At 36.3% G+C, this 27490-nt stretch overlaps 2 protein-coding genes across 3 annotated transcripts in view; one reads left to right on the forward strand and one right to left on the reverse strand.

Annotated features, from left to right (window-relative positions):
- LOC128248878 (uncharacterized) overlaps positions 1-2271 on the forward strand; it is a 16436-nt gene extending 14165 nt beyond the window's left edge. The window contains exon 5 of the mRNA XM_052971064.2: positions 981-2271. Coding sequence (XP_052827024.2) covers positions 981-994 — 14 coding nt within the window. The 3' untranslated portion in view covers positions 995-2271. The remainder of the gene's footprint in view (positions 1-980) is intronic.
- Positions 1-18694, reverse strand: part of LOC106883983 (uncharacterized) — a 20075-nt gene extending 1381 nt beyond the window's left edge. Inside the window, exons 1-10 of one of the 2 annotated variants that reach the window (XM_089358430.1) lie at positions 17423-18694; positions 11107-11258; positions 9462-9527; positions 8646-8799; positions 7460-7592; positions 6842-6990; positions 5850-6002; positions 5269-5419; positions 3549-3673; positions 1717-1936 (exon numbers count right to left, since the gene is read on the reverse strand). In XM_089358430.1, coding sequence (XP_089214556.1) covers positions 1717-1936; positions 3549-3673; positions 5269-5419; positions 5850-6002; positions 6842-6990; positions 7460-7592; positions 8646-8799; positions 9462-9527; positions 11107-11258; positions 17423-17557 — 1438 coding nt within the window. In that variant the 5' untranslated portion in view covers positions 17558-18694. Of the gene's footprint in view, positions 1-1716; positions 1937-3548; positions 3674-5268; positions 5420-5849; positions 6003-6841; positions 6991-7459; positions 7593-8645; positions 8800-9461; positions 9528-11106; positions 11259-12114; positions 12647-17422 lie in introns of those variants that run through there. The other variant, XM_052971063.2, reaches the window with a different exon arrangement.
- Positions 18695-27490: the final 8796 nt, after the last annotated feature.

The raw sequence follows: 27490 nt of genomic DNA on the forward strand, positions 1-27490 counted from the left end.
CTGACATGGCTGGCTTAAATGCTAAAGGGTTAAACAAGAACGGGATGTTAAGGGTTAATGAGAAAAGAGAGTGATAAGGGCAGTGTGATGGATTGTGTTGGGGAGGCCAGGGGATATCCCACATTATGTACATGCTTTGTCTTGACATCATTCCCTATTTATAAACAAACATCACCTCCATAAAAGTGGTGTCATTCACTTTTAAACTTCTGTAAAAATCTGTGTGATTCATGTTGAAATGACCTGAGGAAATATTAGAGTGTTAGTGACAGGAAGAGCATCCAGCTGCAAAAAAAAAAAAATTACCTCAACAAATTTCATCTGACCCATAGGTTAGTCCACATTACCCCATAACGAAAACAAGGCTAGTTTCTTATTCTCTTTGTGTATAGATACTCTTTCCTGGAGAGGACACCAGAATTGCTCATTTTTATCAACTGAGTGGACTGGAGCAACATAAAATGATGAAGTGTTTTGCTCAAGAACACAACACATTGCCTGGTCCAGGAATTGAAACCATAATCTTAGACCACGAGTCCAACACCCTAACCACTAAGCCACACACCTCCCACATTTGACCCCTGCAAGTATGGATAATGAACTTTAACCCTTTAGCATTGAGATTATTCCGTCAGATGTAAAGCTTATTGGTTTTAATTTATTACACATTATCTTGTAGCTTTAAAATTTCCATGACATGAGTGTTTATTTTTAGAATGACATTGTAGGGTAAGTTGAGAGGCCAGATCTGGCTGGTTCTGAAGATAAAACCGGTAGATTATTTTAGCTGGATTACAGCTGGTTTAAATGCTAAAGTGTGAAAGGTTTCATTTCTAATACAGATGCTAATTGACCAAATGACCTTTACAGTTATAGATCTTTGTTCTTTTTAATATAATTTTTTACTCTTTTTTGCATGACTTAGAAGTGAAAGAGCAATACTCACAACTCATTATGCTTTTTTTTTTCCCCCTCAAAAGGTATGAAATTCTGAGACTAAGAGCAAAGCCTAAAAGTGAAATCTGCTAAAGGGATATCTAAGGACCAGGCAGTAGGTTTCTAAACAAGCAATGGATTAAATACACCAATTTTCATGGAGAAATAGCCGTGTGGTTAAGAATTAAATCTGCCCCTGTCCTGCAAAAAAGAAAAATCCAGTGGACATTAAATGATGAATGTTTTGTTGAAACCAAGTGTGAAGCAAAAGGCCCTTGTGCAAGGTACTGTTCAGCTACATTGAACTCGAAACCATACAATACTATTCTATATTTCTGAAATGAAGAATCTATATTATGTATTTGTCAGACTGGTAACCTCATGATTGTTGCTTTCATTATGTTTCAGTTGTGTTCGCTCCAACCTTCTTCAGGTGTCTTATGATGAACTTGATTGTTATATCAGAATTTTGATACATTCCACAGAGAGTAGAACGAGAATAGTGTACCTCTGTGAATCAAAGAGTTAGGTTTGAAATTCTGATACAACTGAGTTTGACACAAGACACGAAAAGAAGAATGGAATGTACAACAGCCAAAATGTTGCGAAAGCAATAAACAAGATCAAGACACCACTCTGGTTAATACAAACAGTGTACATAATTGAAAGCACACAATTTCAAATTGAATTTCATAACCATGTAGCTATGTTCTTGGTTAGGAAATTTCAACTGAAAAATATATGAATAAAAGAGACTGTAACTGATCAATATTTACTTACGAATTAACTGTTCAATGATTTCAGTTTGTTTACTGATTGGGAAAAATAAGAAAGTGTCTTTCAGTGTCAAAGGGCATGTTAGGTGAGAATTGTTCCCAATATAGAGCAGTGTTGGGTTATGCCCTTGTGAAGTTCCACCAATCTTCCACACAACCGTTTCTTTCAATATAATATCAACAGAAAAAAAGACTGCTGTAGATTCTTCATAATTCACTTGAACCTGAATAATAAATAATAAAATATTAACTGTTACAACAATAATTGGCACAGGGCCAGTAGTTTTAGCCAATTACATCAACTCAAATACTTGGCAGGTAGTTTATTTTATCAACCCCAAAAGGAAGACTGGCAAAATTGATCTCAGCAGTATTTCAACGCAAAACACAGAGAATCAAAAGAAATGCTACTAAGATGTTTGATTGTCAAAGAGACATTATCAAGTATCAATAATATTAATACGCCAATTTGTTTTTTGTATATATCTGACGCATGTGTAACACATAAGAGAAAGAAATTGTTGAAATGTTGTTGCTTAAATAAAATTTTTTTTAACTATCTTGTAATTTCTGTAAGTGATTTGAAACCACCACTTATGTATTATTACTACTTCACAACACCCATGCCTACTGGGCCACTGAATCAGTAACAATCACTCAAGGATGAGACAAAGAAGGGGGAAAGAAATCAGCAAAGGATAGAACAACAAATGAGCCAGGACCAAAGAGAAGTGTATATTCAAAATAAGAGAGATCAGAGATCAACAGTATCAAGAACACATGAGTCAAGAATAAAGGCAGCTTAACTTAGAAAATATGAGAAGCAGAACTGGATCTCTCTTGGCCTACCAGCAAACCACAAAATCGCACCAGCCAACATCACCACCAAGTCCGTCATATGTGTGTGTGTGTGTGTGTGTGTGTGTCCCCATTGCTTGACAACCGATGTTGGTGTGTTTGCATCCCTGCAACTTAGCTGCTCAGCAGAAGAGACTGATAGAATAAACACCAGGCTCACAGGGAATAAGTCTAGGGGTCAATTTCATTGACTAAACAGTGGTGCTCCAGCATGGCCATCGTCAAATGGCAAACAAGAAAAACATTCCATACCACTAAACCAAGAGGGTACTCTGAATATATATGATGTATTTTAAGGCTAAATAGCAATTCTGTTTATGTTTGCGTAACAGATATTTTGGTTGGATTATATAGTTATCAGTTTTACACAATATACTTTTCTACTATAGGCAGAAGCTTTGAAATTTTTTGGGAGGGGGGGGGCAGTCAATTAGATTGACTCCAGTACACAACTGGTACTTAATTTATCGATCCCGAAAGGATGAAAGGCAAAGTTGAGCTCGGTAGAATTTGAACTCAGAACGTAAAGACAGATGAAATATCGTTAAGCATTTCACCCAGCGTGCTAACGATTCTGCCAGCTCACCGCCTTTAACTGTCACAATATAGAAACATTTCCCATGGCACCAGCACACAGTTTACAGATGCTTACATATTTTTATATTTTCCGTGAATTTTTCACAGGTCCTGCTAGTAGAGAATATAAATATAATAAACAATTAAGATATTAACTCCATTAGCTTAAAGCTGTTTCTGCTACATGGTACAATGCCCTCATAGCTGAGTGCTTGAGTATCACCTTAAAGCTTCCTTGGAGCTTCAAACAAGAAGCACAATCTATTTTGGAAAACAATTGTACTGAAGCATATGTGTATTGAGTCCTAACACTGTTATTAGCATTGCAATACCTTAGTGAAATATATATATATATATATATATATATTGGAATGTTATAGATCATAAACATATTAAACTTACATCCATTTTATTCTGGTCAAAGATCTTGAAAGCATTCACCAGATTAACATTTCTGTTATTTTCTTTCAAGATACCAGTATAAAAAGCACCAATGATACTGTCTTTAGCAGTTTTTAGTCCACAACCTGAAATTGGATTCCAGAATTTACTAATTTAAAGAAGAAAAAAAAAATAAATAAAAGAATACCCTTATAGCTTAGTTAAGCAATAAAAAGCAATCAACTAGGAACGAGAGTGTGATGACGTAGAATTTATTTTGTTACATTTGGTTATATACTGTGAAGGCAAAAGCAATCAGCCAACTGGTGCTTCAGAGGAATTCTACCGAGCTGGAAGTCCCTTCCCTGCAGACCAGCTCACTAGCTATCCCACAGTTCATCCATAACCAGTTCTTGGGCAGTGCAGCGGTGAAATCTCTCCACTAACTCATTGGCCCAGGGATGGTAGGCTGTTGTGCACTTCATTGTGATTCCAGAAAGGTCACATGTCATTCCATAGATTCAAGGTGAATTGAGGGTCATGATCAGATGAGATGCTGTCTGGGACACTGAAACAAGCAACCCAGTTTGTGATGAAGGTGCAGCTGACCTGTGTTTCCATACTGTGCAGAAGGATAGCCTCAGGCCAACGTGTAGTGGTCTATCAAGGTCAGTAAGGTATGAGCAACCTTGCAAAGATGGTAGGGGACTGATGTAGCAGGAATGGGCCTGTGGTAGTTCATAATTGTCAAGAGGTGCTTTGGTGTGCTGATGGACTTTGGTTTGTTGACAGAGGATACAGGTCTTGGTCCACTCCCCTGTTTGCTTGGCCATACCGTGCCAGATAAATTTGCTTCACAGCAGACACTATGTGGCTCTAGAACCTGGGTGGGACATCAAAAACCTTTCGGCACCAGGCTAATGGGATGATTGGTTGTGGCTTCCCAGTGGATACATCACAAAGTAGGGTTGTGATGTTGGAGCTACAGTGCACATCCTGCAAGGAAAGTGAGGTGATCATCTTATCTACATTCCATCTTGATCTTATTAGAATAATTCTAATGTTAATAATAGGGTTTAATTATTTTGAAACATTCCAGTCACATCTTAAATCTATAGCACCAATATAGTTTTTTCTTATATTTTCATAGAAATTCTTTCTTCCAAACAATTCTACTTTCAGGTGAAAATAAAACTTCTGTTTCTTTCACCAGCCATCAGGTCTCCTGTCAGCTTGTTTACTTTATTTTGTTTTCAAAGATCATCATCAACTTTCAACATCTGTTGTCCATGCTGGCATGGGTTAGACGGTTTGACCAGGGCTGCACCAGACTCCAGTCTGATATCGCATGGTTTCTACAGCTGGAAGCCCTTAACGCCAACCACTCCAAGAGTAATGGTTGCTTTTATGTGCTAGTTGCATGACACTAGTATCTGGTACAACTATATTGTAGAGGGAAATTTGCCCAAGGTACTATGCTGTGGGACTGAACCTGAAACCATGTGATTTGGAAGCTGCTTTTTTAACCACACAGTCATGCTTATACTTAAAGACAGAATGAGAAATTTTTTTCTGAAATAATTTGCCAAAACAAATGTGGCAAATCAAGGAATTGCAACTATTTCTCTAGGCATGATTTCTTACAGAGTAAACTAGCACCAAGAGGTGAGATACTTTAGAGATATGGTCAAGCTGTGTCAGAAAAAACAAAGTAGATTGTAAAGAAACATTGTTGGTTTACCTTTTAAATTGACTGCAAGTTTCACATCTTGGAAGGAAGTCATAAGAAACTTTTCAATGTATTTCCAAATAATGATTCCAAAATTATAAGCTAAAGACATCCAAGGTTGAATCTTTGGGTCAAAAGCATTCATAATGCCAAAACCATTGAGCTAAAAATATCAATGAACAAATATGGATTTCTCACATAGGTACAAATTAATAAAATTTAAAGAAGGGTAAAGAAAGACAAAAAGGAAGAGGAGAGACAAGGAGACACAGAAAACTCTTGCCATTTAGGAAAAAAAAAGCAGGTGGGAATATATTTGGCAATGAGTCCAAGATACATTATGCTGAAAAGATACATTACACAAAAAACCAAAAAGTAATGGTAATTGCAGTGACACCTTCAATTACAGATTCTGAGTGAAGATTGAAACTGATGTCAAAACACTTCAGAAACACAATCATAAAGTATAGATCAAGTTCCACCACCACACATTTATCAATATCTATCTATTTACATTTTTATACACACACACACACACACACACAAATACATTTAAGAGAGAAAAATGAAAATATGAAAAACAGCATCCCTACAGCTCCAGTGTAGTCAACACCTTGCACAAAGTTAACAATTTGCCGTGCTGCATCTTCTCCACACCGTTTCTGAGCTTCCACAGTGCTAGCTCCCAGATGTGGAGTAGAGATCACCTTCTCATGCTGAATTAAGTTGGAATTTGTGGGAGGCTCCTGTAAGAAAAAAAATATAAGAAATCTTTTTTGAAAAAGATATATAAATACAAAAGATGTTTAAAATGCACCAAATACATACTGAAATCAGTCAACATATTGCCATGGCTCTATTTTTAACCATTTTGACAGCAAACCACTAGAGATCACCCTTGTTTCTATGACAGCTCCTATTTTGATGCCAATTGGTCTGAGACTGCTTTTGGTTCTATGATCGAAACTTCCTTTTTAATAGTGATCTAAATTAAAACCTATCAAAATTTCATGTTAATTAATGTTCCAAGTTGGCAGAATCATTAGCACGCCAAGCAAATTGCTCGGCAGCATTTCACCTGTCTTTACATTGTAAGTTCAAATTCTACCAAGGTCAAATTCCCTCCCACAAAATTGCTGGCTTAGGCCAAAATTCGAAACCAATTTATGCTCCAAACACCAGATTAATAATGACAGACATTTTACTAAATTCATTATTTTCAAAATAAATTGAAGCAAGGACAGTGAATTTACAAATATGATATCAAAAGGGTTAAGCAGATCTTATGTTCAAAGACATTCCAACCATAGCCATCCAGTCATTTTTTATCTAATCACAGTAAATCCCAGACTACATCATCCAATGATGGTAAGGTGGGATTTAATCCTTTTGATATCAACCATTTTAAGACCACCCTTAGATTTTATGAAACAAACTTCCTGTTTTAAAGTAATTAAAATCTTTCAAATTTTCACATTAATTAACATTCCAAATTATTTTAGCAAACTTCATTATTTTTAAAATAATCTAAAACAAAGTATAAAGAAAAATATGGCAATAATAGGGTTAATTATGAAACTCTTACCTGCTCAAAGACGTCAAGTGCTGCCCCTCCACACTGACCGGATTCTAAAGCTGAAAGCAAATCCTTCTCATTGATTATTCCACCACGTGCACAGTTTACCACTTTTACTCCCTTAGGACAGGATGACAGGGTTTGAGAGTTTATCAGATCTGAGACAAAAGACCAAAAATAAATAAATAAAATTAAAAACAAAATACAAAACAACACTTAATATCAGTGCAGAAACAATTAGGGAATGATGCTAGATTTAATCTTGTTTGCTTCTTTAATTTATATCTATTTTTCAAGTTTCATGAAGAAATATAAAAATTATCTTCATAGACTCAAGAAGCTCAGTTAAGAAGTTTGCTTTGCAGCCCTGTGGTTTTGGGTTCAGTCCTACTGCACAGCATTTTGGATGAGGGTCATCTTTAGCCACAGGCTATGGAAGATGACCCTTATGAGTGAATTCGGCAGACAGAAAGGCAAAAACTCCCTGGAAGCCTGTCGTACATATGTATGCATAAATATATTTGTTGTGGGGTTGTAATGTAGTCATATGTGCTGCAAATAACGTTGAGCATACATGATTGTTTAATTACATAATGAAACAGCAGTAATTAGTGTATCAAATCTTACGTTTGGTTTGGGGAATCAATGGGGTATGAACTGTGAGATAATGGGACAAGCGAAGTGTTTCTTCAAGAGATAATTTCGTAATATTGCACTTCAGAGCTTCTTCTTCTGTTACTATTGGGTCAAAACCAACAGTCTGAAAGAAAGAAAACAAACTTTAGAAGAATAATAATTAGGAAAACTATTTTAAGAGATTTAACTATCTTGTTCTTTTAAATCAGTGGTTCTCAACCATTATTTTCTCTATGGACCCCTTGATTCCTATTTTACTCAGACCCCACCCTCCTCCCCAGCTATTTAATGTTTGAAAAATCATATTTTTATAATTATTTGGAATTGAATAAAAAAAATTAAAATATTTTAATATATTGTTTAAATATAACCAATTTATTGCATTTAAATTTCAACAAAATCTTAAATGGACCCCAAAGAGTCATATGGACCTTGGTCAAGAATCAACGTTTTGAATCAAATTGTATTTAAATTGTGTTTTCAACTTTCTCTCCAAGGATAATAAAATAAAGAACCAGTCAAGTACTGGAAGTGATGGTATTCACTAAACTCTTTGTGTCAAAATTGCTTTTCAAAATTAATCAAAGCAAATGAGAAGAGTTAAATGTTTAACCTCTTTGGTACCAACCAGGGCTGGCTCAAGGTACTAGCAACTCAAGCAGTTGCCCAGGGTGCTATGAGCTAGGTGGCACCAAGGAGAGCGTGACAAAGACGAGAAAATTTCCACAACTATCAGCTTGTACATGCCGAAGTTCAGCTTGCCTGGGGCAACAGCCACCCTAGGGTCAGCCTTGGTACCAACCCACTGAAACCACTCTTACTTCTGTGATACATACTTCCTGTTTTAAAGTGATCCAAATTAAAATCTGTCAAAATCCCATGTTAATTTACGTTCGAAATAACTTAACAATGACAATGTTATTTTAATTTACAAAAACTATTTGGAAAAAAAAAAAAGGGCAGAATATTTCAAGAAAAATATGGCAATACAAGAGATTAAATATAACGGGACCTTGGTAGTAAAATGTTTAGGAACCTCCTTTAGGCCTTCTTTTGGATATTTAGATTTTTCTTTTTCCTTATTTTCAAACAATTATCTTAACTAATTCTACGGAAATATGTTGCCAATGAAATTTCATAAAAAATCAGATTAGCATAAAAAAAAAATGTTCCTTACCTTCATACCAAAAGACTGCATACGTTTTGCAACTTCTCTGCCTATACGACCCAAACCAATAATTCCAAGAGTTTTGCCATACAACTCAGTACCCATATATTTTTTGCGGTCCCACAAACCTTCTTTCATAGATTTGGCTGCTTGAGGAACATGCCTAAATGTAAGAAATAATTAAAGAATTTTTAAAAACCTAAAATATACATGGTTCAAATTAACATTTCTGCAATAGAAAGACAGCAAAGTGATGGAGCTAATCTTGTGGGCTTTAGTAATATATCTGTCAAAATTAGTTTGGATCTAGCTGAAAGAGACTTGACTTTGCCTTTCATCTCTCTGCATTCTATAAAGGCTTGAAGTGTTGACTGAATTGATTAAATATGTAAATCTCCGATGTCGTGGCTATAGACACAGACATGACTATGGTCAAGAACTTAGCTCTCAATGACATGGTTTTGGGTTCAGTCCCACAGCGTAGCACCTTGAGCAAATGTCTTCCACTACAGCCATGGGTTGACCAAATCCTTGTGAGTGGATTTGGTAGATAGAAACCGAAATAACTTATTGAATATACGTATAAATATGTATGTGTGTGTGGGTTTCTGTCTTCTTGTCAGGACATCGTGATTGTTATAAATTCTCCAAAAAACATGTCAGGACAGAGAAGTAAATTCATGAGTGCAATACCTCTGACTAAGTTTACTCAATAAAGGCTCACTTGTTAAACAACAATGACTATAACAAGTCTCAAAACACTACAACATGCTTCTGACATTAGAAATATATAAACATTATGAACAAGAAACTTGTAAGACTAACCTGCTGAGGGCAATAATTAAAGCACATGTATGTTCTGTGGCACTCAGTGTGTTTGACATAGGAGTACTGGAAAACAAAACAAAAAGATATATTTAAAAAAATGAAATAGTTAAAAACAAAATTTTAAAATAAAATCTTTAGTACAAGGTGTAAATCTTCCAAGAAGTTAAAGAAAGAAATAGGATTTTTTACTATATGCGAAGACATGGCTGTGTAATTAAGCTTGTTTTGCATCTATAGTTGTGTGTTCAATCTCAGTTCTTTGCATTTGGCACCTTAGACAAAAGTTTTCTAACAGTCACAGATTAGTCAGTATTTTGTAAGTGGAATTTGGTCAAAGCTCATTGTATATATATATATATATATATATATATATATGTATGTATGAGGTCTGATCAATAAGTATCAGGACTGTTGCCATAGTAACGAAAGTGGCTTTTTGATCAGTTCAAAGCAGATTTGGCACAAACTTATAAACATACATCTCATACACAAATCTTCAATGATAATGGACTATGCTGAACCATAAGTAATCTGCACATGCTCTGATAACTCATGGATGGTGAATTACTTATCTCCCCCTCACAGCTGCAGGCACATTTGTGAGGTTTTTCTCAGTTTGGCTAGTTGTGGGTCTCCCAGAATGTTTGTCAATATGGACATTTTTTGGCCATCTTGGAAACATCTGAGTTACTCGTACACTTGTGTGCAGCTCATACACTCCTCTGCATACACTTTCTGCAACTTTGTGTAAGCCTCTGAGCAGGTATTACCATGACAACTTTTTCTATCCTTGTCAATGTGATGACCACATCCTACACCTTCCTTCCAAGCACTGCTGTAAACAGCATAAGTCAGCTAAAATGTTAAAGCAGTGTGCATGCACAGCAGAGTTCAAGGTCAATCTTCACTAAGTGGCTTTACTGTGTGTTTTAGCTTCGTTACTATGGCAATAGCCTGGATTACTTATTTATCAAACCTCACGCGCGTGCGTGCGTGCGTGCGTGTGTGGACATTCTTAAACCTTTCCACACCATCTCACCTGAAAATGACTGGTTCTGCAATGCAAACTTCTTTATTAAGGCAGTGGTTCTCAACCAGGGTCCACATCAAAACCTTGTGAATTGATTTTGCAGGCAGAAAGTGAAAGAAACCTATCATGTGTTTGTATATATGCAATACATAAAAGACACTCTGTAAAGTGGTTGGTGTTAGGAAGGGCATCCAGCTGTAGAAATCAAACCAGAACAGATGACTAGGGCCAGGTGCAGCCCTCTGGCTTACCAGTTCTGGTCAAACTGTCTAAACCATGCCAGCATGGAAAACGGACATCAGATGGTGGCAGCAATGATTGTGTGTATGTGTTCTAAAGTATCTCTTTACATTTCATTATTTTTTGGGAAAGGGGAGAGGCTCACCTAAAATACGACATGTTAACAGAGCCATTGCTAAGACAGAAAAGAACAGAGTTTCTCAGATATAAAAGCAAACAAACAAAAACCACTTCATTACTTAATGGTAAGATACAAGGGATGGTTCAAATAAGAATAGCTGTTGACATACAAAAAAAAAAGTATCATTAGAGAAATCAACAAAATACCATAGGAGAGATGGAAGTGAATAGAGTTGGCTAATTTTCACTTACTTCATTACAAGAACACCACGTTTGGAACATTCTTCAATATTGACATTGTCAATGCCAGTCCCAGCTCGAACAACCAATTTCAGATGTTTCGCTTCATCTAACAAGTCAGAAGTCACTGTTGTGGCTGACCTAATAACAAGTATGTTTGCAGACTGAAAAATGAAAAGATAAAAATCTATTAAAACCTCATAAAATTAGATATACTGTCAACCCAAACTTATTGGTTATTTGGTATACTTAAACATTTTCCATTCTTTATTCTTAATACTTTAAATACTATTTTTCAAAAACAATGTTTCATCGTTAATTACTTTGTTTTAGTCGTATCTATGCTTAACACTTTAGATTCTCTCAAATTTAATTCTTATTTATTCACATTGTTTTGAATTGATTATCTCATAGCTTTGAGATCTTAATGGTGATTGTGTATTTTTTGAATGGCATTGTAGTACATGTGTGAGAGGAGAGATCTGGGAAGTTTGAGCATAAAACTACAAGCCAATGAAACATAGGATAAAATATATAATGGTATAATTGCCACAATAAAAGTTATCTTGTGCTTATGGAACTTCGTTATTGCCTTGTATAGCATGTGATTTTTTTTTTTTCATCAGCCTTTTCAACTTGGAGTACAAATATCAAACCAAATTTCAATTTACGAAGTCATTTGGAAACTATGAACAATGACTCGATACAAGAATTTGTGAAGAAATTTGCGATGTTGTTTTCCCAATAAATGCGAGTCGTGAAATGAGTGCTACGTGGTAAAATCGTTGGTATGGTAGACATTGGCAATGCCATCGCAAATAAATATCCATAAGAATGTTTTAAAGAAACGGTAAAATGAAATTGCAAAAAGTAATTGAGGTATTGTATATGCAATTCCTATGTCCTTGTCATTTTGGTTCACTTTGAAATACGGGTCAACAGTGAAGCTGCATGTATGATTGTATAGAAAGATGCAGTAATGGCTAATGAACGTAGTAATATAAATAAAATGGTAATCACTTCCGAGTCTTTCTCTGTCAACTCTCAAAAGTTCTGCCGAGATATTTTGGCAGACTTATGATAGGGTTTTGAAAACCCTATCATATCGATCTTGTTCTCCGCTACAAAACGTGTCGGTGAGAATGGAAGCTTTTTAACCAATATACAGCAGATATGATTATGAGCATTGCTTACACATGGTGACTGCTAAGATTAATTAAGCTAACTTAATTACAGTTTTATAGTATACAATTATATGTCGGCTGCTAAGAAATGATTCTCAAAACGAACATCTCTATATCTATAAAACAGAGGATGTTAGTGTGTGTGTGTGTGTGTACGTGAATATTGTTTATGCACGTCCACAAATTAGCACGCATGTCGCTCCAATTTTAGGAGATTCGGAATGACCTTATGTGCATTTTGGCCAATTTTTTCTCTCAGAGGCACCCGCGTATAGCTGTAAAAATCGATAAACTTTTACGAATTTTGAAGTTTGTTGACATGGCGAAGTCAAATCTGTGCGTACGCGATGAAGGAGAGAGAGAAAGACAGAGAGAAAGAAAGAAAGAAATAGTGTGTTTGTGACGGGGGGGTACAGTGTTTGCTAAGAGTTTACTTTGCTAGTGTCTAAATAAAAAAACAAAAACAAAAAAATCAAAAGAACGAAAAAGTGGAAAGGGAAGCAGAAAGCGTATTAGGAATGAAAATGTAGTTAAGACAAAGTGTAAAATGTAAAAGGCATTTTTTTTTCTTAAACATGAGATATAGTTTAAAATATACGATGTTTTTGAAAGACACTATTTCTATAATGAGATTATATATACTTTCTCACACAACAATTCAAATATATTTATTTTAAATCATTTATTTGTTTTAAATCGTTCATCTTTCTCCCCCCTCATATATACTACTTTGGGAGTGAAAGAGTTTTGTTTATATTTCACAACTATGAAACAAAAACGTATGTAATAATTTGTCAGTCCCCCCCCCAACCCGTTTTTCGGACCACAAAAAGGGTTTTGTAATGTTTCAGATTAACAACTGCACGATTTCCACTAGGGTGTTAGGGTTAGGGTTAGGGTTAAGGTTAGTGTTAGGATTAAGATTAGGGTTGGTGTTAGGGTTACGGTTTTAGGGTCAGGGTTAGGGTTAGGGTTAACCTAGAAGGGACAGGCCCCTTATTTTTTTGTTAAAGCTGTTGGTAAGTTTTCCTAAGTTACTCCAATTCACATGCCCAATGCAAACCTTCAGATCAACCTTTTCCTATGCAGATCTCTAATGCAACTTTTAAAAAAACAGTCAATGAGTGGAAATAACCAATAAACTGATTCCTTATGGGATTTCCCAATTAAATTGCCAGCAAACCATTTTCAGCCAAACCAATTTCAACGGATTTCGCTCAAATCTGATGTCCATGTTATTTTGGTTTGAAATAAAGCACTTGGTCACTTAATAATCCTAGCTTAATGCCGAGCAGCGTCGGGCTATACTGCTAATCAGCAATAAAATTGCTATATTCTTTCTGCAGACTAGGTGCCACTCAAACGGCGGTTTTCGCATCACATTCAATTCACTACTTATTCCATAGGTCGACTGTGATTTTATTATTGGTATTACAACAGATGCACAGAAATAAAAACTAAAATTTGTGACCTTATTCCAAAGTTGCCATTATAATTGATAGTAATAGTAAATTCTGCAAGGATGCTTAAATAAACTACAGAGAATATGCAAACCTAACAATTGAAAGATCGAGAGATGATCTTTGGTTTAGATACACGTTTTGCGATAAGCGAGATCGTTAGAACATCAGGCAAAATGCCTTGCAGTATCTGTTCTGACTACCTGCGTGCGAGTTCAAATCCCACCAAATTCAACTTAGCTTTCATCATTACAGGAGCGATAAAAAGTTCCAGTCAAATACTAGATTCGAGATAACCGAATAACCTCTTCTACTTAAAATTGCTGGGCATGTGCTTAAATAAGAAGCAAGTATTTCGACTTATTCTGCTTGAGCACAATCAGAACCCTGCACGCCCTCTTGATCGTTCGATATCAATGAAACGAGGATCTCAAATAATCGGAAGTATTTAACTCACTATATTACAAATGCAGAACTGTTATATGCGAGTGTAGCATGCTGCCCTGCAGTATCCACCCCACCCCATCGGTCGTATTTATAGCCGATATCTAGAATAGATGTTGTTGGCACTCCGTCGCTTTACGACTTCGAGGGTTCCAGTTGATCCGATCAAAGGAACAGCCTGCTCGTGAAATTAACGTGCAAGTGGCTGAGAACTCCACAGACACGTGTACCCTTAACGTAGTTCTCGGGAATATTCAGTGTGACACAGTGTGACAAGGCTGACCCTTTCAATTACAGGTACAACAGAAACAAGAAGTAAGAGTGAGAGAAAGTTGTGGTGAAAGAGTACATCAGGGTTCGCCACCATCCCCTGCCGGAGCCTCGTGAAGCTTTAGGTGTTTTCGCTCAATAAACACTCACAATGCCCGGTCTAGGAATCGAAACCGCGATCCTATGACCGCGAGTCCGCTGCCCTAATCACTGGGCCATTGAGCCTCCACATCTAGAATAGATAACCTGGTAATAAGTGAAGAAAATTATGTAATACACCATATACCAGTAACGTTTTGGATCCAATCTAGAAATATAGAGGGTTCATACAACCTACGCGCTATTAAATGGACAGAAAGTGAATATTAGGGGTGGACAAAATTGATAAGTGGGGTAAAATGAGTAATTCCTGATTTGCTGTTTATTATAAACTATTACATTGCAAGTTTGCATTATTTTAGGGAGTAAAAACTGGCCAGCATACATAGCTGCTGAAGTTGAGTTTGAAAGAGTCAAGTGACAAATACTTTTCCAAGAAAATTTTCTTCAACATTGACCTGATTGTAATAGAGGCACGTAAAAGGCACCCAGTACACTCTCGGAGTGGTTGGCGCTAGGAAGGGTATCCAACCGTAAAAACTTTGCCAGATCAGATTGGAGCCTGGTACAGCCTTCTGGCTTGCCAGTCCTCAGTCAAACCGTCAAACCCATGCCAGCATGGAAAGCGGACATCAATCGACGATGATGATGTAGGCAAAGCGAATCCAGGCAAAAAAAAGAAAAATAAGTCACATGCTATTAGCTGTCAGAAGTGAAAGTGCTCACTGCTAGTGAAGTATCTGTCTGCCTGCCTGCCTGTTGCTGGCCTGTCGATTCTTTGGCTACTGGCAGCTAATACCATGACTGGCCGGAGCGAGCTATACGTCTGTGTCTGTCTATCTATCTACTACTCGAAAGTTCGCGCGTCCGCGCTAGCTAGTCGTGAGTGGTCGATCCTATTATTTTTAAAATTCAAACTTCATTTGTTTTCTATTTTGATAAACTCTCTCTGTTGAAAATTATATTTTTATATTTTAAATAATTTGCAATTTCAGGAAATATGTTTTTATATTAAATTTGTGTTTTCTACTCACGACTAGCTAGCGCGGACGCGCGAACTTTCGAGTAATAGATGAATAGATAGAGAGAGAGAGACAGACAGACATATAGCTCGCTCCGGCCAGTCATGGTATTAGCTGTCAGTAGCCAAAGAATCGACAGGCAGGCAGACAGGCAGATACTTCACTAGCAGTGAGCACTTTCACTTCTGACAGCTAATAGCATGATAGTGCCGGGGTTTTTTCCGGATCCCATAAATTAAATGTGACTTTTTTTCCTAGCCAAAATTGTGACATTTTTTTCCTGTGACTTTATTACTGGTCACCGGTAAAGCAAGTACGAATAAAATCAATTCGACATTAAAATTTGTTTGGAAATATTTGTTTCAAGCACCGTGGATTTCGATTCTACAAAATTTCTGATGGTTGGCTGGGGTTTTACCTTACCTCCATCTGTTTTTACACTTTTCCGGTTTAAACGTTTTTCCGAAAAACTTTTCAGATTCGTTACGCATTTTTTCTCGTTTTTTGAAGAATCATAATCTTAGATATTTAAAACAAATATAAAAGGATGTTCATATTTGTGAAACAAAGTTAAAACTGAAAATCTCAAAGTTGTAGAAGTCAAAGGAAGACATAGTTTTTGAAATATTAAAAAAATTTCCGACTCCATTCTACAAGAATGCCGTCAATTGAATCATCCGAGCGCGCGGTTTCTCTTTCTCACACAAGCACTCCACCCCCGATGAAAATGAGCATAAGAAAAATTACATAACAGATCCGTTTATATGAATTAAATATTTAAAAAGGTTAGAAAGTTTTAAAATTCATACATTGATATAAAAATGCAGACGGAAAAGCAAACAAAAAGAGTTCACAATTTTTTTAAAAAATTCAACTGTCTGGATTTAAAATCTAACCAGTACAGATCAATGATCACACGTGTACAGCCTGAAGTCATGAGCACTTTTAGAACAGAAACACTTTTAAAAAAATAATTTTTACTTTTTAAAATATGTCCCTAATAGATATGCGCAAACCGGTTTCGGTCTCAAGCCGAGGTTAGTTCTATAAGGCGGACTTTCAAACAAGCAACAATTTGGTCTGTGATTGAAAAAGAAAATTTAAGAATTTGCCAGCCAAGCGTTATAAAATGACAATGTTTTAATAGGTGTAATAGTGAAACATTTTAATTTTTCGATGATTTTTTTTCACCCCCGTATTTTCTCACGTTACATACCGGCTTAAATGAAATTTCCACACTTTAATATACAACAATACATCAATACATTTAGAAATGTGGTTGCAAGGTGGGATTAAAATTTTCAAATTTTCTTTCTTTTGGTGAAACCTCAGATGCTGAATAAACTATTTCAGAAAAATGCATTTTTCAAGGTGAGGTGCGAATCTGCATTAGTCCCCAAATAAGATTATTTTCTTTTTTAAAAAGTTTAAATTAGAAAGAGAACGACTTTCGGAATAGCTGTCACGAATAAAATAGAATTCCTTTTTTTCTTTTTCAAGATTTTTCGATATCTTACACAATTCCATATTGCAAAATACTTGCAAAGCCATTAAATATTGTTTTTATTTTTTTAAATCCAAGTTTTTCAGTTCTCCGAAGAAAAAATAAAATATAATTCCCTTAAACTATCATTTGCAGTAGTTTAATTAATGCATGCTTTGAAATATGCCGTAATTAGAGATCAGAATTCAGTTATATTTGGTAAGAGATAAAAGAAAGTTTAAAAAATACGTATATAAAACTAAATTTTAAACTTTTAAAAAGAGAGCTTATAATGCAGAATAGACGGCTTCTTGTAAAAAAAATTAAAAAAACGAATTTTAAAAAGATTAAAAAGAAAAAACTTACACCAATTTGTTCTTGAAATTGGTCTTTCGTTTCCGAAAAGGTAACATCAATTCCATTTTCTTTTAATATATCTCCACAAACTTGGCTCACTTTGTCACAGAGCAAGGCCTTGAGAGGTGTACTTACTTTACCCATGCTTTGGCTTTTAATTGAAAGGATCTATATTTCTTTTCTGGTCGTAAGTAGGCTGACAGACGCTGTTAATAACAAATGACCCAGTAGTCGTGAATAGACAGGACAGCCAGCTATAGAGATTTTACTTGTAATATATTTTTTTTCAACTACGCTTATAAGTTTTCTTCCTCGTGGAAAAGTAGGGTTTGCGTGAATTGCTCAAAGGCCTCGCTTGACTGCAGAATATATAAGCCGAATAATAGCAAGTGGTTTACCACACTGAAATGGTTTATTTATTTATTTATTTAAGTTGTTATTTTTATTTTTAACTGTTTAGTGTGAGAAAAAGAGAAAGAGGAATAGAATGTAAAGGAAGGAGAAGGAGAAGAAACAGAGGTGAATGGCAATAGAGAGAGAGAGAGAATAGGAGAAAGTGAAAAGAGAGAAGTAAATCAAGAATAAAAAGATAGGAAGCGTGTGAGGAAGGAGAAAAAGGATAAAGTGATTGGGGAGGAGAAAAGAGAGAGTCGGAAAAGGAAGAAGGTGAATGGGGCGAAAATAGTTAAAAGAAAGCAAAAGAATGGGTGATGGGGATGCGGGTGGAGGTAGTAGTGGTAATAAAAAGCGAATAAGGAGAATTATGAGAGGAAGGGAGGGCGGTGAAAGAACGGAAAGAAAGAGAGTGAAGGAAGGAAGGAAGGAAGAGAAGACGAAACGGGAGAAAAAAAGGCAGATCTTGAGAAATGACAAGGAAAAGAGTGAGCGGTAATGATCTTTCCCTTATTGTTTTGTCTTCTTTTCTTGTATATTTCTTCTATTCTCTCTGTCTTTCCTTTCTTTCAATCTTGCCGCCTCCGTCATTTCTGTTTGTCTATCTTTCCTTTTAAAGTTATTATTTATCCTTCGTTTATTTCTGCTTTTTTTCCATCTTTCATTCATTCCATTTTGTTTTCTTCCTTTCTTTTTTTCCTCTTTTTCTTTCTTTCTTTCTTTCTTTCTTTCTTTACTTATTAATTTATTCATTAATGCCTGTCATTCTTTTTGTCACTCGGCCTCTCTTATCTAGGAATATACTTGCCCCTAATAAGTAGCAGATCTGAGGTTATAGGCGCTCCAGTCCCAAACATTTCACATCCTGTCATTTCCTAGGCACAGTGCACCACCACCACCACCACCACCATCATCATCATCATCATCATCATCATTTAACGTCCGTTTTCCATGCTGGCATAGGTTAGACGGTTTAACTAGAACTGGTAAGCCAGAGTGCTGCACTGTATTGCAGTCTGATTTGGCATGGTTGCCCTTCCTAACGCCAATCACTCTAAGAGTGTAATGAATGCTTTTTATGTGTCACTGGCACAAGTGCCATTCACGTGGCACTGGCCAATGGCCATGACTATGGTTTCACTTGACTTGACAAGTCTTCTCGAGCACTGCATAATGCCGAAGGTCTCAGTCACTTGTCATTGCCTATGTGAGGCCCAACATTCAAAGATCATGCTTCAACATTTCACCTCTTGCCTCCATGGGGCCCAACATTCGAAACCAGCAATGGGTGATATCACATTATTCTTTCCTAACTAGAGTGGGATTTGAGGAATAGTTTAGCTTCCTTTTCGAGTAGGTTGCACAACCATTTAGTTTTCCTTGTTCAGTTAGTTTTCCTTGTTCAGTTAGTTTTCCTTTCAGAAGAAGGTTAGAAACATTTAACCATCTTCTATCTATCAAGGTAAGTTTTCATAGAGTTTCTTACATCTACCTACAAATGGTTGCTGTTGTTAGACACTCATAGAGTCAGTTTCTCAGATTTTGTAGCTTATATTCTCCCCACTGGACAGGATGCTGGACCATTGCAGGATTACTTCTTTTTGCCAGCTGAGTGGACTGGAGCAACATGAAATGAAGTGTCTTGCTCAAGAACAGCATACTGCCTGGTCCAGGAATTGAAACCCCTATCTTACTATCACCAGTGCAGCATTCTAACCACAAAACCCTGTGCCTCTACTACAGTATGATCATCAGTATAGCCAATGTCAGAGAGGTACAGCTTTGCTTGCTGATGTTTTGATTATTTCTGCTTGATGGTGAGGCCTTTGTCTTTGATGGGATCAAGACTTTGCCTAAGGATGTAGCCTACTACAATCACAAAGAGAAAACAAGCTAGGATGTCTCCTTGAAGGATTCCTGCTGTTGTTGGCAACTCTTTACTTGGACTCTCTATGCTTTTCACAAAGTTTGATGGGTTTTCATACAAAAAAAAAACCGATCTCAACTGCAGTACCATAATTCAAAAGGGTATGTAACAAAACCCTTCTATTAACACCTTCTAATGCCTTAAAGAAATCTGAAAATTCAAATGATACATTTTACTTAGAGACGATGAGCTCTTCTTCAGGTTGATAGCTTTTGAATTTCCATCTATCAGATTCCACTTGTAATATACTGGTCAGCTGTAAGTTAAAGTAGAAGAAACATGGTCAAGGTGCCTCACTGTGGGATCAAACTTAAACACACAAACATGTTTAGATATGCTGAAAGTGATTGATGAAGCCACAAGTTCAGACACTCAGGCAGGCAAGGAATTTTCCCAAATTTTTAAAAATATCATTGAATGTGGCAATTACCCACCAGCCCTCCACCACTAATTTGTGTTCAATGTAGATGTGACAAATCTCTTTTTCCTGGAAAAGAAACCACCTTGCATTTTCATCTTCTGAGATGGAATATAAACAGTTCTGGGTTCAAGGCTGGAAAAGGTTATTTAATGAAGTACTCCAAGCTGAAGGAGAATACAAACTGAAGTGAAGACTTGTTTATTATTCAGAAATACAACAGCCAGTGAGGGGAATATGAGATGAGTATCAACCTGTGATTTTGAGGCCAAAGAAGAAGGCCTAGTTAAAAAAGAAATTTGCACACAGTGGTTTGTGTCATATTTTTGTCTGGCTGTGAAAAGATATTGTGGAAAACATAACATTGAATCTAAGGTTTTATTGATGATTGATAAGGTTCCAGGCCATCCTTCAATTCCTGATCTCCTTCAAACCTGTAATCCTGTTGATAGAGAAACACAGACAGATAGATAGATAGATGGATAGATAGCTAGATAGATAGATAGATATCACCAGAAATCACTTCCTTACTCCAACCTATGGATCATAGTGCAATTAAGACCTACAACTGTTCATCGCATACCAGGATGGAAAATGGACATTAAAGGATGATGATGATGACAATAAATGGTACTATGATAAACTGGATTCAGTATATGTGACAAAATGGTTGGCGGTTGGAAGTGTATCCAGTCATAGAAACCATGTGCAAAACTGAACACATGGACGAAATATGGACAAGTTAAGTACTTGTCTAGGAGAGCAGTAACTTCAAATAAGATGTGACACATGAGAGAAAGAACTCTTTGGTCTAGCAGCAGATAACTTCTCTAGTTGCCAGTGACATGAGGAAATGTGTGTAGTCCATTGTTTTTCAGGAGTTTATTTCTGTTGCTGTATGTCTCAGATGTCGTGGCTGGTAAGGAATGGCTTTGAGACCCATGCAGTATGCAAAAAAAGAGAGAAAAAAAGAGATGAAATGTTGCTGATTATATATATATATCTCTCACGATATATATATATATATATATATATATATATATATATATATCGTGAGAGAGAGTGTATTAGAGAAATAGATAGAAAGAAAGCTATACATACATACATACATACATACATACATACATACATATATGCATACATACATATAGCAAAAGTTTGCTTATATGCATTTTCTATATATTATGCTCACAAGGCATTTTAAATGCAGACATGCACACACACACATGCATATATATAGTCAGGCAGAAGGATTGACTGATGGATATATATATAAGTATGTATGTATAAGGTACATGTGTACGTGTATATGCAAGTATACTACCACAAGTATTTTCTTGTTACTGTTTTCTTTTACTTTTGTCATTCACCCAACATGAAAAAGCTGATGCAATATTTTTACTGAGTCCTTTCTTCACTCTTTATAAGCCACAACTGTCTGACCTAAATGCAGTCTAGACTTGGCAGTATTATGTCAGTATGTCTCAAACGAAATCAGACCACCACCACCACCACCACCACCTCTGTTGCTGCTGCCAATGCAAAGCAACTTTAAAATATGCAAATTACTTGTTGGTTTGTGTTTAGAATCAGAGAAGTTGCATCAGTGAAGATTGCTTCTATATTTGTGATGCAGAGTAAAGAATAAAGAATTTACTTAAGAAACAGCTTCGCAAATCTTTAATCATTTTCCTGCTTTTATTTTTGTTTTTGTTTCTTAGTTTATTATTTTAAAATATTTTTTTTTGTTTTATACTGCACATTTCTGGGACTAACATAAAAAAAAAATGTCATCACCATCACCACTGGTGATGGTGAAAATTATGAAGATGATGATCCTGCTGGTGTTGTTGTTGGTGGTGATTATGATGATGGTGGTGATGATGATGGCAATTATAATGATGGTGATGAATGTGGTGGCAGCAGTGGTGACATATAATTAGAGTGGTGGTGATCACTTATCACATTGACTTCAATGCTGACAACAGTGGTGTGATGGTGATGATGATAGTGATGATCATAATCATCACCGTCATCACTATTGCCAAATGAAGTTATGTAAATATTAGCGAATATATTATTAAACTATACTGCACTGTTTGTCATGATATAAATTTCAAGTAATTGTATCATTATTATTATTATTATTATGTTGTTGTTTTTTCTTCTTTCTTCAAATTTTCTCACATTTCTCACCAAGTGTTTTCCATACACCTAGGGCAGAGAAACTCATTGTATGCGTTCCCAATTTACACACGCAAATTCACAGGTAAAACATGTATTTACAAAAAAAAAAAAAAAAAAAATTCATGAATGGATGTTGTTTTCACAGCAATAATGCTCTTCTTAGTACATGAGTCGTTCCAGTTAGCATGATTTTTTGCACTTCCTGTAGAGATGGTAAGCCTGGTATCATTTTCAAATAGGTTTCAGTACCTTTTTTTATCATTCCTAGAGATCCTACAATCACTGGTATGGTAGTTGCCTTGCTTTTTGCTTTGTATTTATACAAGTTGGCTGCAAGTCTCACCCAGAGACCTCAAGAGACAACAAGTTAGAAGTTCATGTTGGTGTTATGCCCAGGGTGTCATATATTTGGTTTATGACAAATATTTGTACATAGTATTGTTCTAGAGAATGTTTAAGAAAACAAGAAAATAATGAATTTGTTTTAAAATTTGAAATTACATAGACAGTATTTTGTCGGACATGGGTAGTCCACATAAGCACTATCTTTAGAATTTCTGCTATTTTGGGGTTTCCTAGTATCTAAGCTAGGTAGCAAACAGCCCCTTTTGCTATCATTCCTAGGGCACTTATGGCAACAGGTGTTGTTTTAGCCTTGAGACTCCACATTTTACTTGCTCAGTTTTCAGTAGGTCTTGACAGATACATTTATGTTGATTAGGACAGTCATATCAATGAGGAGGCTTGATTTTTGTCTGAAATATTTCAATCATCATCATCATCATCATCATTAATATTAAGGTGGTGAGCTGGCAATATCATTAGGACGCTGGACAAAATGCTTAGCCGTATTTCGCCTGTCGCCACGTTCTAAGTTCAAATTCCACCAAGGTTAATTCTTTCAGGATCAATAAATTAAGTACCAGTAAAACACTGGGGTCCATATAATCGACTAGTCCCCTCTCCACAAATTTCAGGCCTTGTGCCTATAGTAGAATGGATTATTATTATGATTATTATCATTATTATTGTGGAGGCGCAATGGCCCAGTGGTTAGGGCAGCGGACTCGCGGTTTCGATTCCCAGACCGGGCGTTGTGAGTGTTTATTGAGCAAAAACACCTAAAGCTCCATGAGGCAGGGGATGGTGGCGAACCCTGCTGTACTCTTCCACCACAACTTTCTCTCACTCTTACTTCCTGTTTCTGTTGTGCCTGTAATTCAAAGGGTCAGCCTTGTCACATTGTGTGACGCTGAATGTCCCCGAGAACTACGTTAAGGGTACACGTGTCTGTGGAGTGCTCAGCCACTTGCACGTTAATTTCACGAGCAGGCTGTTCCTTTGATCGGATCAACTGGAACCCTCGACGTTGTAAGCGACGGAGTGCCAACAACAACAACAACATTATTATTATGTGTGTGTGTTTGTATGTATTTATGTTTATGTGTGTGCATGTATCATGTATCTGTTATGTGATAGTTGAAATGAGGGTGGAGATGGAGTATATGTAATATGGGTATACCCCCCCCCCCTTTTAAATTTTGTTTTTTTTACGGAATCCTATGTTTCAGACCATGGAGAATCCGATTCTGGAAAAAAATTTTCAAAAATCTCAATTTCAAAATTTCGCCCCCCCCCCCCCGGTTTTTATATAGATCCACAGGGTAAACCTAACCCTAACTCAAACCCTAACCCTGACCGTAACCCTGATCCTAACCCTAACCCTAACCCTGACCCTAACCCTAACCCTAAACCTAACCCTAACACTAGTTTTGTGAGATTTGGCTGTTATTTCTAGCATGTAAATAGCCTGCTTGGTGGGGGGGGGGGGAATTGAAATTTTTCAAAACTTTTTTTTTCAGAATCAGAATCTCCATAGCCTAAAACGTGGGATTCCGTAAAAAAAATTAATAAATAAGGTGGGGAAAGGTTCAGATTACATATAGTCCATCTCTACCGAAATGAGTGTCACCATCATGCAAACAGAAGACTAAAGAGAAGGAGAAAGAGAAATAATCAAATTTTTTAGTTTTTCTCACCAACCATTAGACAGCGGGATGGAGTGGTGAGGGGTGTATGAATTAGTTTTGGAGTTTCCTCATAGAAAATTTGAAATTAATTATTCCCACCCACCATATTCTTAATCTCCATATTTTCCCACGTAGATTGAAAAAAAAAAAAGTTTAAATTTTAAAATTTGGGGTGGGGAGGGGAAATTAAAAATTTTGAAAACAAGGTTTTTGGCATATTCAGAATTTCCATCATCGAAAACATAGGAATCCGCTGAAAAAATTTTTTAAATAAAAAAAGTTGATTTTCTCATGCCGGTGTACATGTAAACATTAACCCTTTGCAGCTGTCCACATCATGCCTTACTGCCTTTACAGAGTCCACAGAGCATTGAGCACGAGTCACGATGTGAACATTTTGATACCCAGTGCACATCATCATCATACAAGTAACTCTTCCCAATATTCAGATGGTTTCCAGCCCTCCGTGTTGGCTATCGTTTTTCTCAATTACAACATTAATCTTTATGCTCTCCAACATCATCCACTGTCCATCCATACATCAAGATGTTCCTGAAAAAAAATGGACAAAAAACCCCCATCAAACTTAGCCCAAACACCATGTATGTATGTATTTATGTATGTATAAATATGTGTGTCTCTGAGTGTGCCGTGTATGTATACATGTGGGTTTGTATGTGCGTGTTTATGTTCGTGTATGTATCTATTTATGAGTGTGTATCCGTGTGTGTGTGTATATATACGTAGCTGCAGCAAGTTATTTCCCTTAAATCATTATCTTTTGTAATTAGATGCATTTATTTCTGGCGAGTATATATCTACATATACATGTATATTAATGTTTATAAGTGTGTACATGTATGTTACAAGTTTCCTTCAACTATAACCTCAGATTCACTAATGAATAAACTTGGTTGACAGAAACTGGACGAAGTCTGTCGTATAATATCATCACCATCATCATCATCATCATCATCACCATCACGTCCATTTTCCACACTAGCAAGGGTTGAACAGTTTGATAGTGTCCAGGGTTGCATCGACCTCCAACATCAGTTTTGGCTTGGGTTCTGCACGTGGATGCCCTTCCTAAATCCAACCACTTTACATTGATCACACAGATTATTGTGTTAGGTCTGCTTGTGTTTATAATTTACATAAATTTCAACTTGGAGTGTAAGGACCAATATCTGAGGAGAGGCTACACATATTATACTATTTCTGCATAGCTTTGGAGCCATACACGCACACACAGACATACATATGTACATAAGAAGTGCTTCTTTTAGTTTCTGTCCACCAAATCAACTCATAAGGCTTTGGTGAACCTAGGGCTATAGCAAAAGACATTTCTATTAAGTGGTGGTAGAGCAGGACTGAACAAAGGACCACATGGTTGAGAAACTGGCTTCTTAACCACACAACCATGCCTGCACCTATTCTCTTAATACTTCAGCTAACAATGTTCTCTTCACAATATTCTCCTTCCACTTTGCCTTTTCTAAATTATAATAATATCAACTAAAAGGCACAGGAGTGGCTGTGTGGTAAGTGGCTTGCTTACCAACCACATGGTTCCGGGTTCAGTCCCACTGCGTGACACCTTGGGCAAGTGTCTTTTACTATAGCCTCGGGCCGACCAAAGCCTTGTGAGTGGATTTGGTAGACAGAAACTGAAAGAAGCTTGTCGTATATATATGTATATATATGTGTGTGTGTATATGTTTATGTGTCTGTGTTTGTCCCTCCCCACAACATTGCTTGACAACCGATGCTGGTGTGTTTACGTCCCCATAACTTAACGGTTCGGCAAAAGAAACCGATAGAATAAGTACTAGGCTTACAAAGAATAAGTCCTGAGGTCGATTTACTCGACTAGAGGCGGTGCTCCAGCATGGTCGCAGTCAAATGACCGAAACATGTAAAAGAGTAAAAGAGAGTAACTAACAACATATTAACAAATGTATGACAAACATTTATAATGTTTTTATTGAAGTGTCATTAAAAAAGTAAAACAAAAAAAATCTTTTCACAACAATGTCATATTTGTGTATTTTAAGAATAGACACAATAAACATAACCTTCAAAGGCACAAGTATGATTTAGCAGGTGTGATTTTGTTTAACTCTTGGAAGGTACAAAAATTGAACAACCAAATGGTTTATGGCTGAAAATAATGTTTCTGCCTATTAGCAAGCCATAAACACAAAAATTATGTGGCCACCCAGCCACTAATTATTCACAGCTGTAAATGCAAACCCATGTGGCTTCCCATTTTGTGTGTTCCATGGGTTAAAGTTTACCAAAATCATGCCCACTTCAGCTTACTTTGTGAGTTCAAAGGTGATTTTTCACAGTGGAGCTGGAAGGCCATATGTGTGGCAGTAGGATTTGGCTCTTTGTCACACCCCAGGAATGAGTCAGAAGTGGTTGAGTTAAGAACTCTTACACAGAACAGAGGTTAAGTGAATGAATTTTCATGAGAAATTCCTATTTATGTTTCATAAATGTTCCCAGAAAATCCAGGCAGTAACAAAAAAGAGCAAAACAGAAAAATGTAAGTTACTAAAGCATAATGAAACAAGTAAAAGTCAATAGATTGTATATACATTTACCTTGAGCCACTTACAAATATATTACACAATGTGAGTAATATATGATATTTTCTATCTGTTTCCCATACTCTGTACTATTTTCAAACAATGCATACAACTGCAATAATCAATTCTACTTATTTTATGCTTAAGTTTTTTTTCAATTTGACCTCAATTATAAAACTTACGCAATCCTATTTTTGTGGTAAGCTCATAGTATGACACAAATAAAACGATAACTGTTTTTATTTGTTCCTTTCAACCTCCAGTTACTGATAGCAAATGCATAAATATATATGTATCTGTACATGCGTGTGGGGTTGGACGTTTTTCCCTATGTCTTGCTTTTGTCGATCAATGGTTATGTTTTTAGCAAAAAACATGAGAAATTTTATTGTTGTTGTTTGACTGCAGCCATTGTGGGACAGTCACAAAGAGTTTTAGTTGAACAAATCAACCCCAGGATTTTCTTTTTTAAACCTAATACTTATTTTATCAGTCTCTTTTGTTGAACTGCTAAATTTAAAA

Source organism: Octopus bimaculoides, chromosome 10 (assembly GCF_046866305.1).
Source record: "Octopus bimaculoides isolate indiv1 chromosome 10, ASM4686630v1, whole genome shotgun sequence".
In the NCBI taxonomy this organism is placed as follows: Eukaryota; Metazoa; Mollusca; class Cephalopoda; order Octopoda; family Octopodidae; genus Octopus; species Octopus bimaculoides.